Source organism: Xiphophorus couchianus, chromosome 21, assembly GCF_001444195.1.
Source record: "Xiphophorus couchianus chromosome 21, X_couchianus-1.0, whole genome shotgun sequence".
Lineage (NCBI taxonomy): Eukaryota > Metazoa > Chordata > Actinopteri > Cyprinodontiformes > Poeciliidae > Xiphophorus > Xiphophorus couchianus.
Genome location: NC_040248.1, coordinates 13,621,202 through 13,634,687, shown reverse-complemented (window position 1 = coordinate 13,634,687; position 13,486 = coordinate 13,621,202). Strand labels below are relative to the sequence as shown.

At 36.7% G+C, this 13,486-nt stretch overlaps 1 protein-coding gene across 4 annotated transcripts in view; it reads right to left on the bottom strand.

Moving 5' to 3' along the window:
* sema5a (sema domain, seven thrombospondin repeats (type 1 and type 1-like), transmembrane domain (TM) and short cytoplasmic domain, (semaphorin) 5A) overlaps window positions 1-13,486 on the bottom strand; it is a 152,520-nt gene that overhangs the window by 88,612 nt on the left and 50,422 nt on the right. For all 4 annotated transcript variants that reach the window (XR_003593883.1, XM_028005263.1, XM_028005266.1 and 1 more), the window contains exons 3-4: window positions 10,597-10,696; window positions 8,897-8,942 (exon numbers count right to left, since the gene is read on the bottom strand). Coding sequence is in view for 3 of the 4 variants with exons in the window: in XM_028005263.1 (XP_027861064.1) it covers window positions 8,897-8,942; window positions 10,597-10,696 (146 nt within the window). In the remaining variant the exon portion in view is untranslated. The remainder of the gene's footprint in view (window positions 1-8,896; window positions 8,943-10,596; window positions 10,697-13,486) is intronic.

The following is a 13,486-nucleotide window of genomic DNA, read 5'->3' as shown; positions in this document are numbered from 1 at the left end:
CATGGCACCATAGCTAGCCCCAGCTGAATTCAGTGTGGGTGCGGAAAGTGCTTTTGCTAATCGCAGGGGGCGGAAGAAAATCTGTTAATGGCCTGAAACCCAGCTCACTTGTGTTTGGTACAGAAATCAATCATAATCCAAAGTAAAGCTCCAACTTCAGATCACATTAATGCGCCAACTTATTTCTCGTTGTTTGTGGAGTGATTATGTTATTTATCATCATTCAACACACTTCAGAGCGTATGTTGAGATCCCACCATTGTCTCACTGTGCCTTTAAGACATTAACTTTACAATTACTAAAAGAGATGACCATAAACCTGTAAGTGGGGGATGTGTGCTGGCATCATTGACCACAAAAGCCACCTAATCTGGCAGTCCCGGCTCAAATGGTCCAAAGTACAGAACATAATCAAAGTAGCACAATGACTAGCAATGGGTCATTAAGAAACATTAAAATCTCATTAGCATGCTTTTGTTGAGATGCCGTGCTTCTAAAATGAAGTTGTCTTGTAATGAAATATGTGGAATGTGCTGTGGCTAAATCTTAATAATTATTGGTCATATCAGAAAGGTTTTTGAAAAGAGGATTTTTCTGTACCTTTTTGGCTTAAAAGAATAAAGAGAAAGAAAACAAAAGCAAGGAACTGAATTTAGCAGAAAGACAAAAGCGATGAGTTATCAGATAAAACACAGGAAGCAAGCTCTGGGTATACACCAATAATAATAATAATAATAATAATAATAATAATAATAATAATAATAATAATGCAGGTTTAACCCATTACTGGGTTTTATGCTGTTGAAATAGAAGCTTGCAATTTTTACCAGTATGGCCCCATAGGCTGCATTATTCCTTCAGTTTAAAAAGTTTTCTAAAAAAATCCCAGCAGATTCTATTGAGTCCCCAACTTGCAGCATTCACTCATGTAGTCACAGAGGACAACGGCTTGCATTGTACCGTTGACTTTACAACAATCAGAGAAGAATGTACAAAAAAGAAACTATTTTCTTAAAGTGTCATGATAGATTTTAATAGACTGAGGTTTTCAAAATACTCTGAAACATATCAGAAAAGCTGCACATTCAGGACCTGTAGAATCTCAGTCAACTAAAACATGATAGACAGGCAATATTTTACACAGTTTTATATCCAGAGTATAAATTCTACTTTCAAATTGAGTTATTTTCATTGAAGGCATTATTAGTTGCGAGTTTGTGATTTTTACAAGTTGTATGAATTATTTATAGCAGAATTAAACTACACATAAGACTCAAGAATGCTATCTTTTTAAAGAGAAGGCTGCACTTAGCATATTTCATTATGACTTATAAAACACATACCATGAAGCATGTAAGACGTTTATGTCAATGATAAACGCTGCATACAAAAACAATGGTATGCAAAAAACAAAATATTACAGGGTTTAAATGGAATGCTATCTCCTCTATTTTTACTGCCAAACTTTTCTGTAAAAGTTGATGTGGCTAGATAAGTTAGGTCATTGAAAGGTCAATGGTAGGGGCCAAGATTTACCACAGTCCTGAGTTTAAATGATCACAGTCTTCTATCTAAGTAACTATCTAATGGAAATAATAATGGCCACTTAGTACTGTAACAACAAAAATGAATGTTTGATACACTGCTCACTGCTCATAACCTCTCAAAAGAATCATGCATCAAAGCCTGGAGCATGTAAAGTTATAAGTATTTATCAATGTTTTCTGAAAAAAAACCTGCTTCAGTTAATAGCATTGATTTTATCTATTACAACCCTGAGGCTCCACAAAAGTAGCACAAGAGTAGAAATTGAAACTAGTAGACTGAAGACAAGAGGATTAAATCACCCAAGTACATCCTTTTTTTCCTTTTGTTTTGGCTGGAGCACCAGTCCATCTACTAAGAGGCTCTTCTATGAACCCTCTTGAAGCTCTCAGGTGGCCACTCACTGGAGTGAAATAGTGCCCAAACAGGGAATTATCCACCAAAATGACAAAAAAATATATATTTAGTAATTTTTGTGATTGTTTCATGATTGTGCATTTTATATATTAAAACCAACATATATTTTTTACACACTGATAAAAATCTAGTAGAAAAATCATCAGATCATGTTCCTTATTCAAGGTGAAAACGAAGAAAACCTTATCAAAGGATACTTTGAGCTTTTATGGTCAGAATTACAGAATACATCTCACTCAATACAAGTGCATCAAAAAAAGTTTTATTTAATTTTTTAGTTTTTTTTAATAACCAGGAACTCCTTAGTGCTTTAAAATCTTTTTCAACAGATTGCTGATGATTCTGCCGCTGCATATGTTTCATCTGCTTGGCTAACAGAGTGGTTGGTTAAAGCCTGGGTGATTATGTTACTGATCCTGTTGGTTGCCTCCCTGAATTTCTACAGAGAAGATTCATTCATTGAAAAATAACAGTCCAAACTCATTGTTTTATGCTAAACTTGAACAATCGTTCTTCTGACAAACTGTGTGTGTAAGAGAGAGAAGTTGGTGCATCTTCTCTTGTTCCAGAGAAAATTAATAAAAATTCTTGATACGTTTGGATGTTCGATGGTCTGATGCTTTTTACTGTCCTTTGCAATGGATTTAGTCATCAGTGGTGAACCATTGTGCTCATTCTTCGCATATACTCACAAACTGAGGGGCCTATTGTCACCCAAAGGTGGGTGCATGAGAGAAAGAGGCAGAGTAGGCAGGGTTGAAGTTGAACAGAGGAAAGGACAGAAAAATAAAAAAAATGGACAAACAGACAAAACAAGAAAGATTTCAAAGTAAAGTCCAGCCAGAAGAAGAAGAAGGGAGACTGTGTGGGCAGAGAATAGTGAGACAGAGGAGCAAGTGAGGAGCTGAATTCCAAACCAGCAGTTTCCAGACATGATACTGAATACACTTTGCATAAAGAGAGTCTAGAGAACAGACTCTCTGCTGACAGCTGTCTAGCTTTGTGAAATGACTGGCTGTGCTGCTCGGTGCGAGCAGGACAGGACGCTGAGAGGAAGAGCTGGACAAATCCTGTGGGGAGAATCTAATAAGGCTCATGACTACCTGATATTAACTTTTGATGTGGTCGCATCATATTTACCATTCATACTGATGTCTGCTGATGTAAGCTGCTGAAAGATTTATACATGAAATTGGTCTTGATGTTGCTTCTCAGCAAGCATGGAGGTCTGAGTCACTGCACTGTCATCAGAACAGCGCAAGTCAGTGTAGTTTTTCTCATCACCACACCGAATGACATCCCTCTTGCTTAAAGATGGCATCATTGTATTACTTAATGTGCTGGCATCTGTGGCTCCAGTTCTTATTCCCTTTATGTGACTAAGTTAGTGCTCATGTAATTGAATTAGCAATGTTTCCAAAGCAATGGAGGACAATTTCAGCTAGCTAATTATTATCAGGGCTAATTTTCTGGTTGACAAGTTGTAATCGCAAGAGACCAAACACTCGTGCATAAAATCCATCATGTTAGAATACAAAGAACCTTTGTTCTTTTCGTTTGTTCCAGTAAAACAATGCACAAGGAGGTTGAAAAATAAAGGGAGGCACAGTTTATATCTCTACAATATAAAAGTAACTGTTGCTAAGAAGAATATGCTATGGGTAGTATTTTATGTGCCAGTACAAGAGTACTGGCTGTGACGCCTGAAATCAATTTTCACTTTCCCCCTGAACAGTCACACTATTCTTGAGCTTATTTACCTAAGTGGTGCCACGCTGCTTCTATTGAAATTCAAGCTGTCATTTGCAAGTTTTGCATGAAACAAGCATGTTAATGTTGAAAGGCTACTCCACTGTTAATTAACAGAAACAGGTGTGTCTTAATAGAAGTGGACCGCAATTTTTGCTTGTTAAATGGAACTGGCTAGTTGGGAACTCAGAATCTTTCATTTTCCAGCAAATGAAAGTACTAACCTCTGCACTCCTTTACATGGAAGTTGTTGATGTAGGAAGAAGACTCAAAACTATATTCAGTTTCACTGAGGTCTTTGAAAATGAAGACTGTGAAGGGCAGGCCAAGTATTTATTCAGAGTGCTACAAAGACAGCCACACTTTGGTGGATCTTGGTAATTTCATTGTATGGCATTTTGAACTGGCAGTATGTGATTAAATTATTTAGTTTGCAGTTGTCGACTGGCCCTTAAGTCAGGAAATAAAATGAACATTTTTGGACTGTTGGGGAAAACCATGGCAACAGTATGTGAATGAACACTGTAATACAATGCGGTAAGGTAAATGGTTCCCCTTTGTACTAAATGTACCTAAGAACCAAGCACTGCAATCGCTGCTACAAGAACAAACCCTTCTGAAAAGGATTAGAAATCTGCCATAAATCAAGTGGGTTATTGACAAAAAATGTGAACAAGTTATACAAAATGTCTTTGTTCAGACCCACATCACTTTATTCAAGTCGAGAATACAAAAAGCAACTTATAGGGTACTTCCTAAAAAGAAATCAGAATTTGATAGACTCAGAATGAGCAAGACAAAACTGTACAAAAACAGATTTTGGAGAACATTGCATCTCTATAGTCCTTGAAGGTTAAAATGTTATATATATTTTTTAAATGCAGCAACTTCAGATAAATAGTATGTGAGAAGTTGGCAGTCAGATGTTGACATAAGGCTCAGTGGTGCATCACATTGGCTTGACTGTGATTCACTCATGGCACAACAATGGGGAAAAAAAACAGAATTGATACACATGCTCAAGGTTAGTAATAGCTGATTTCCTGAAGCTGAGCAGAGCTGAAGGAGTTGAAAAGAGGTCCAAAGGACAAAACTGAACAGATTCAGAAAATAATATGATATTCAGCTGAGAGAAAAACTAAGGAAACTGTACTTTGGAAAGGTTTTTCTATTTTCCTTGGCAATGATATGTCTAAATGTTTTATCAGTTGAGCATCCTGCAGAGTTAAAATCTTTATTTTTCCCTTAAACAGCACAAGTTTGAAATATAAGCAAGCAGAAAAATATCCACATCAGTGAGGATGGGGGAGAGAAGTTGACAAGGAGAGGAAGGCCTTTTCAACTGTTCAGACATTGCTGAAACATAAGTACCAGATATTGACTCCAATCAAGGCCATATAGAGCAGAGGCTGAGTCAAGTTTCAAGGCCTGACTCTTCCAACTTCAACCTTGTCTGCCATTCACTGTGAGTACATCCTAAATAATCTTGATTTTTTTTTTTATCATGTTAAATACTACCCTCTGCTTAAAATTCTCAGTGTACCTCTGCCTTGAAACTAGTCCATCAGACAGTCTTTTTTTTTTTCCAGCTGGACTGAACTCCTTCTACTCCAAGGACTTATTGATGCCATTAACTCTGGGGTAAATTTCAAAGGCATTCTGACAATAAAAATGTCCACAGACATCAACATAACATCAACTCTGTCTCTTCAGCTCTAATATCATTAGCATTTTATACTTTCTTTTTGTCCATTAGCAAGCAATGAGGATATTTATAGAAGAAATTATCATTGCTGGAGCTCAAATCTGATCCATTTACATTGTTGTGTGTTCTCTAATGCTCACAATAATTGCAGGCATATGTAGCATACCTCTATGCAAGTGAAAACATTTGTATTTGTTATATTTTCATACAGGTTCAATTTTTTCATGCAGGTACAGTTCTGGTCAAAAGGATATCTCTAAACTCTATTAATTGACCGACTCTTAAAATGCTGGGGAAGTCCAAGGAACTCAGTGAAGATTGGGTAAGAGCACTGGTAAAACAACAGTACTAGCTTACAAGATGTTCTGATATAGCATTAATTATATGCTCTATAGCAAGACTGGAACCTGTCAAATTTAAATGAATTTTACATAGTTCCAGAGTGACAAGTCAAGAAAGCCTGGTCCAAAAGCTGTCTGCATAAAGATTTTATAGACAGCAGGATGTTTGTAGGAGTCAAGATTATATTTTCAAACCTAAGAAAACCCTATTAAATGTTAAGTTGTAGCATTTGGCTGTGGGGGTGTTTTGCTGCCACTGTTGCTAGTACACTGCACAAGGTATATGGTGCAGGACGCAGCTAGAAAACTAGAAAAAGAAAAGACCAACCAATCTATATCTCACAGTGGTACCAAATATCCCACACAAGAGTCGAAGCACGAGCAGAAATATAAATGGCCTAATGAATAAATCAATGCAATTAAAATACAGCAATTGATTTTAAAAAGAAGAATTTTACTTCATGTTTTATGATTTAATTGACATTAATTTTTTATCCTTTCAGCTTAATTCCAACAAATTATTTTTCAAGCACATCATTTAAATTTTACTGTTTTTAAAAATATATTCTTTTTTCTTCTTACTTATTGGTGCATTTGTTTCTCTTTAATTAATTAGTTTATTAATTTATTCTTTTTCCCCTTGACAACTTCTTGTATTTTTCCATTTGTTCTTTTTACATTTGTCTGTCTCCTCTTTACCATATGCATTCCTGCCTCACTATGCAAAAGATGAAGAAGGGTGTCTTAAGGCTTCAACTTCTGCCCATTGGTTGGTTAGCATCTCAGACACAACAAAGATGGTGACCTACGATGAGTTTATCAGTGAGCTGAAGCTTAGCAACTTCATTATAAAATTATGCCGTAAGTCCTGACTATTATTTTTTGTGTGGACGCTCAGACAGAACTTGTGTTTCAGTTAGCAGCAGTGGTGAACACAGATGTCGACCCTCAGGTTTTTCATAGTTTGGACGAAGCAGCCGGTTAAGTAGTCTTCCGATTGCAGCGTCCGGAGTGTCCAGATGTTGCAAGGTAAGTTAAGGCTGATGTGTGTATTCTACACTCATCGGGAAAGAGAAAACTGAATGTCTTGCAACTCATTTGAATTCTGTTGCAATTGAAATGAACCTCTGGCAACTACCTGTGTTAAACTTTCTGTGCTGCCTCTTTCATTCTCTGAACCACAGTCCCTCGTAAATCTATTTGATCAATTGATGATTCAAGTGATGTGGGCAAAGCAAGAATATCAAAGGGGAAATTCATTTAAGGCTTTCATGCCAAGCAACAATTGGAATGAGGCAACAAAGTCTCTGTGCAATTAATCTGTCTTTTACATCAGAATAGCATAAAGGGAAAGAAAGGAAAAAAGACTTTAGGAGAAATTAATGGAAAAGAGCCACTTATTCTCTGCAAATTTCAGCAGTTGAACTTAGACTTCCCCTTGACTCTACAGTTCACCTCCAATAAAATGCAAACCAGGGACTTTATGCACAGGTCATCCTTAATTTGCCCAAGGCACTGGCAGGGATTACCAGATCCTATTCTTTTTCGGGGAATGCATCTTGGTGGTGAAGGGGTGATTGGCTCAGTGGAATCCCTTCGCTCATTCTTCAGCACCAGTCAAGCGCAGGATGAAACAGAGGAGGGAGAAGGATTATGAGTTTGAATGGGATAGAGCATCTTTAAAAAGCATCTGTGTCCCAGCAAGAGACCCCAAAAGGCAGACTCTGCATGAATCCTTGCCTCTCTGTTGGGGGGCTTCCTTGCTTTCTTCGTGCTCTCTCACTTCTTTTTCTAACAAAGCAGCCCCAGAACATGCTTTAAACGCCTTTCTGCCCAACAGATTCTTTCTTGATTCGTATTTTGTCAAGCTGATTTTCTCATTTTCTCATCAACAGGCCTCTATGTACATTTTTAAACTCCTTCATTTTAGTCATGATACTTTCCGTCCCTCTTTTGTCTGACCCCAATCTTCTCTTCAATTTACGAATTAGCAAATATAAAGTCTGGTCTAAATTAAAAATGTCTTGATGTTGCCACCTGAAAATTAAGTGATCACCATGTCAGTGATGATAAGGTAAGAGTGGGCTGCAAAATACTCAGCTTAGCATGAGCGATTTAAGTAGTCTAAAAGACAAAATAGAGATTACAAAAGATACCAAATGAAATTATTTAGAGAGGACAGAGGAATATACATGCATGAGCCATAGAAATGGGAAAATAAACTCTATTTAAAATTAAATTAAATTATGTTTATGGCTTTCACATTGTAGTTATGAACTTATGTTTCAGATCATGGAACCTTTTTCATTCACACAAGGATCCGAGTGAAAATAAAATAGAATCTAAAGTTTAATGTAGGAAACCAATCTGGATCTAGAGGTAGTACCTCAGACCTAATAACAATTTTTACTTCACTAATTTTAGTGATGTGAAATACTACAATTAATACTTTATATAACTCTTGAGGATTTTGGTTGGTTTTTTTTAGTGGGAACAGTCTTGTTTAGGTCGTACAATAGCATGCTTTACCCAACTTTGACTAGGCCGCTAGATAACGCCTATTTCATTTCCTAAGGTGAACTAGCTGAATTATTGTCTTGTTGCTTAAAGTCTGCTGAAACCACAAGTCACAAACTGATGGTCAAACAATCTTTAGGATTATCTGGTAGCATTGAAAATTTACTATTTCATTAATTCCTCCAAGTCCTGAAGCAACAAGGCAGCCCCAGACCATCACAGTACCAACACTATGTCTGACTATTGGTGATAAAAAGCCAAAACACTTTTTCACAGTACTATAATTTCATAAAAGCATCTTAAAATATAGATTTAGACAAAGAAAATATTTCTAGCACTTTCCCTCCCTTTGTGTCTCAACACAAGGCTGTGACAGCTACGTGCAACAGCACTCTTACATTTTGTGAAGTTGTTGTGAAATGTGAAACTAACTCATTTCACTGTGACAGCCTGAAGTTGTGGAAGCTGGCAGCATAGTGCAACTATCAACAAATGTTTGTCAAAAGCAGGTGGGATTTCATTTTGCCACGAGAGTGAAATGAGCAGAGACAGCAAGGACAAATTTACTGGAAAAACCGAGTCAGGCAGTGGAGTCACAGAGAAGAAGAGAATTACGACTCACCTGGATCAATGTCAAGTCTTCAAGGTTGAGTCTGAAGAGATGATTTCTGTAGAAACAAGTAAGGAGATATAAATGCTTATTCGTTGCTAAAAGAAAATGTAATTTTCTTGATGGTGTATCTTTGGTATGTCTTGTGCCTGCATTTATTTGCAGTTAACCTGTTTCTTCCTCATTAGTAGCACAAATGTCTTCTAGAGGTCGGATAACCTTATGTTTCTAACATATTAACATTAAATTATAAATGACAATATGAAAGCCCAGGTCATTTATCTTCTAGTTTAGTTAAGGGGTTTGACTGGAGAGAAATATTATTGCAATGCCATGTTTAAGTGGCTAAATTTTGAGACATTCTGAAATAACTGCTGACTGAAATTCACAATTCGTTGAAAATAATACATGGTGAGGTTTTTATGGCTGTAATAATTCCATAAAACAAATGAACAATGAGTGAGTTTATGAGACAGTATTCACCTTCTGTTTCTGGCAAGTGTTTAGTATTAGTACTTTGTGTTTTAAGTTTAAAGGCTGAAACAAAAATCGCATGCCAAATTGTATTTCTGCTGAAAGGATGGTAATACGATTGCTAAGAACACCTAATAGAACACAACTTTTCTTTTTTTTAAGTTTTTAAAAACACAGAAAAAAAACACTTTTTTTAAACACTTTTTTGGGAAAATGTGCTCATGGGTAATGGGAGCAATCATTGCTTTTGGTAAATCAATTATCTATTTTCAGAGTTAGAATACACTTGCAAGCACATACACATAGCATACATATAAAATAGTTTTGCAAAGATCCATCAATCTCCCAAGGAGCAGCTATCAGAAAAGGTCTGTATGTGGCCATGGCGCCCCGTTTTACTATATTGATATTTACATCGATCCCACTTTTTCCCATTATCTCCCATACTTTGAACCCAGCCTGCTGCCATCAATCTTGGCGCATTACCCGCTACAGTTAGACACTTAGCAGGTGTCGAGGTGACAAGGAGAATTTCATCACATCTATTGTCTTTCACCTTTTCTTTTTTTTCCCTTTGAGTACTGTGAGGATGTAGAAACAGAACAGGCAAATTTGTCAAAGGAAACAAGTGTGTTAAAACATGTTTGCAAAGAGCCTTTTTAAAGCACTCAGTTACAGCTTTACAGATTGAACTGCTCTATATTCAAATGCAACTGTCAAATCTTCCTTTTACAACGAATGTAAATGCAGAAAAATACTGCATTAAGTGACAGATATATTGCAAAAGGAAAACGCAGATCAACTACACTCCCACTTGGTTTATCTAAAACTTTAACTAAAACCCCAAACCAACTTTTTACCCTCAATTTAATAGGTCATATTGAATGAATGTGGTATTACTCATTCCGTTTTACAGTCTATTTTCCTACAAAGGTAAACACATAATGGAAAATGTTGCGTCCCCATAACATAAGCAATAAGTGCATCCATACACACCAACAGAGACATATCTGGCTAAGCTTCAAGACGACAATGAAGTTCATCCTCCGAAGCAATTTTTCTTTGGCCTCTGAAGGGATGTATACAGAAACTGATCATTACTCATGCAATGCTGCAGCAAACACTGAGAAATGAAATGAGGCACAATCAAATAAAAGGCAAGAAAAGAAATATAGAAAGAGGGAGCCAAGTGGAAGCAAAAAAGAGAATTAAGAAAAGCAATAATAGATGCCAGTTACCTGGCACCAACGATCAGTTCATTCTGGCCAGGGTCGAAGGTCAGCTGTGAATAATCCACTGTGCCCTCTGCTTTGAACCTGAAAATCCATGGCTCCATCTCTGCAAAAAAAAAAAAATAAACACCAGAGGACACAAAACTTTGAGCTTTTCAGAACAGCTTTGCCTGCAGATGAAAGTACAAGCTCAGTTTAAAATGTTCACAACCTTCAAAAGTTTGGCCCTTAAGACCAAAAAGCTTAAATCGTCAACTTCGTCTTTTTAATGTTAATAATTCAAATTGAAAACGAGACAACTTTCCTAATGTACAGATAATAAAGTCTTCTTTGCTATTCAGTTTTAACTATTTAAAATGACTTAGTCATTTAGAATGACTATTGAACTCACATCCCTTCTCAAGAGAGACAGAGAAATCAGCTAGTGACATCTTGTACAATTACCAGTTTGAGTGACTGACCTATGACTTGTCAGGCCAAAGTACGACTTGGTCAACCACGCTCTCTGAAGCTGTGAAGGTGAAGGAAAGTCACCTCAAAGTAAGCTGATTTCAGTGTGGTAGGTGGTCGTCATTTCTCTCCTTTGCCATTATATGTTGCTACAAAAAAGGCACCGTGTGCCACGGGATGTCAAGTTATACCTGCCCTTGCAAAGTGTAAGTAAGTTGGCAAAGCTTCAGCAGATAACACTGAGGCTGAGTGTACTACAACTGAGTTACTGTGTTTTAATCTTTTAAGCTTTTAACCTCTCTGTTTAGGAGAGTGCTGGGTATGGAAATCTTGGCAACGTTTTAGAACTCTCAGAGGTAATAGTCTACATTTTCAAGAAAAACACAGAAACTAATGATTACATTTAGGATTGCTTTGTGCAAATGGTATATGTTAACGACCATGTAGAATACTTGAAGAAATTAAAGCCTTGCTCTGCTTCACCTACTAATACAATAATTAACAGCTATTAGCTTTTTACTTTGTATTAGGGGAACACAGAAAATTTATTGCTCCTCAGCCCTATAGAAATCAATTCAACTTTGGTTCACAAAAATCAATCTATTCCATGTCTAAAACACAGATTCAGCTAAATAGATGCAACTAAGTTAGCCAAAAACAGAGTTAGCTCTTCCTGTATGACATCTGTGTACTCCAAGGGTTGCTTATAATAGACTGAGCTAATTAGTAAAACAAACATGTCACTTTCACAAAATAATACCTTGTATTGGCTACATTTTAAATCAGAATTAGCACAACTGCTGTATAACACAATATAGTCTGTCAGCGCCCAATCCATTAACCCATAACCAATCTAATCAAACAACAAGGAGAGGCTGTCTACCATCTGGTTACTCCATAGATTTAGTCAATGGTAGTCAAACAGTCATGGTCGGTTGCTGTCACAATATCCACTCTCAGTATTACTTACACCTGGAACCTAGTATAGGTAACTTACTCTGGATAAGAATTTATAAATACATTGCATGAGAAACGTCAGGAAATGTTTTTATTAGTCATTGTAATGACTTTGAAAAACTCATATCTACATTTTCAAACTATGTGCAGACAATGCTGTTCAGAGGCATCTTTCTTTTATATACCAGAAGCTCTCATTCAGGGCCAGACATAGGGAGAGGACAGCTTGAACATCCTCCCTGAAACACATTATCTGCTTCTTCAGGCACACCTGTCAGACAGCGTTTCAAACACTCTCTCCCTCGACTGCATTAAAAGCGAGCACTTCCAGTTTCAGTGACAAACGTGGGATTTCTGAGCGGTTCAAAACGAAGACAAGCAGCAGGAAAAAAAGAGAAAAGAGGATCCTCCAAAGAACATCTGCCGCCTCCAACTCGCGTAACGGGACCGAACCCTGGCTCTCATAACAAAACAATATAATCTGCTGAGAGACGGCGCCATGTATGCAAAGGCACATCCCCTTGCTATCTTTCAAGTCTCCAGTGAACAGTACAAAAACATGACAGAGAAGAAAGTGCTAAGTATCAACCTAATAAATTTTAATTAGCCACGGTGTAATAAATATAGGAGGTCACGATCATCCTTCTCCCTAAAGATTCCTACTAAGAGACATTGCTCTTCTGATTTTATAGGGAGACACTAAGTTTTAGATGTGCAAATCCTTTTACTCTACTGGGCTTTTTTTATTCCATAGGGAAGATCCTCAGCATACAAATATAGCTGTGACAACCCTCCAGAGGGGGAAATGGTACTTGACGAGCCCCAGCTTCTCCCCATAAATCTCCCAGACTCACTAGGGGGGAACTTGCTAGGTGCTGAAGTGTGTCTGCGTGTTTGTCTGTCTGACTCTGTGTAATGCTTTACACAAGTATTTTTACCCAATGAACTTTTTCAAATCTTGACACTTTGTAACACTAGACTTCTACATATTTTGTAGTGAATCTATGATAAAAAAAAACAAACAAAAAAACATGAAGCAGTACATATTTGTCAGGTGTAAGAAAAAAATGACATTTTTTTAAACTATATAATGTGTGTCAAGTTCTGTTAGGTTTAATTTACTGTGCGATCCCCACTTGAAAAAGATAGGTCTCTACTGTGGAACATAACTGGATTTCACTCAAGGAGTCTTCATTTTAGTTAGTCCATCTTTCTTTTCATAATTTTTGTAGTCCAACCACATAGGTGAAAAAACTCAAAACAGAAACACATCTATTACAATCTGAAATTAACAAGATAAATTTCCACCCCTTTAAACCATTTAATCCTAAAGTATAATAAGTAGCAAATGTTTTAAAATAAAATTCAACGCCAATAAATAAATTAGCATTTTTAACAACATTTAATTTCATAGTCAAACATCCTAACCAACATTTTTTTTCACTTTCTACTTCAACCAATAAACACCAAGTGTATTGTCTTTTTTTTT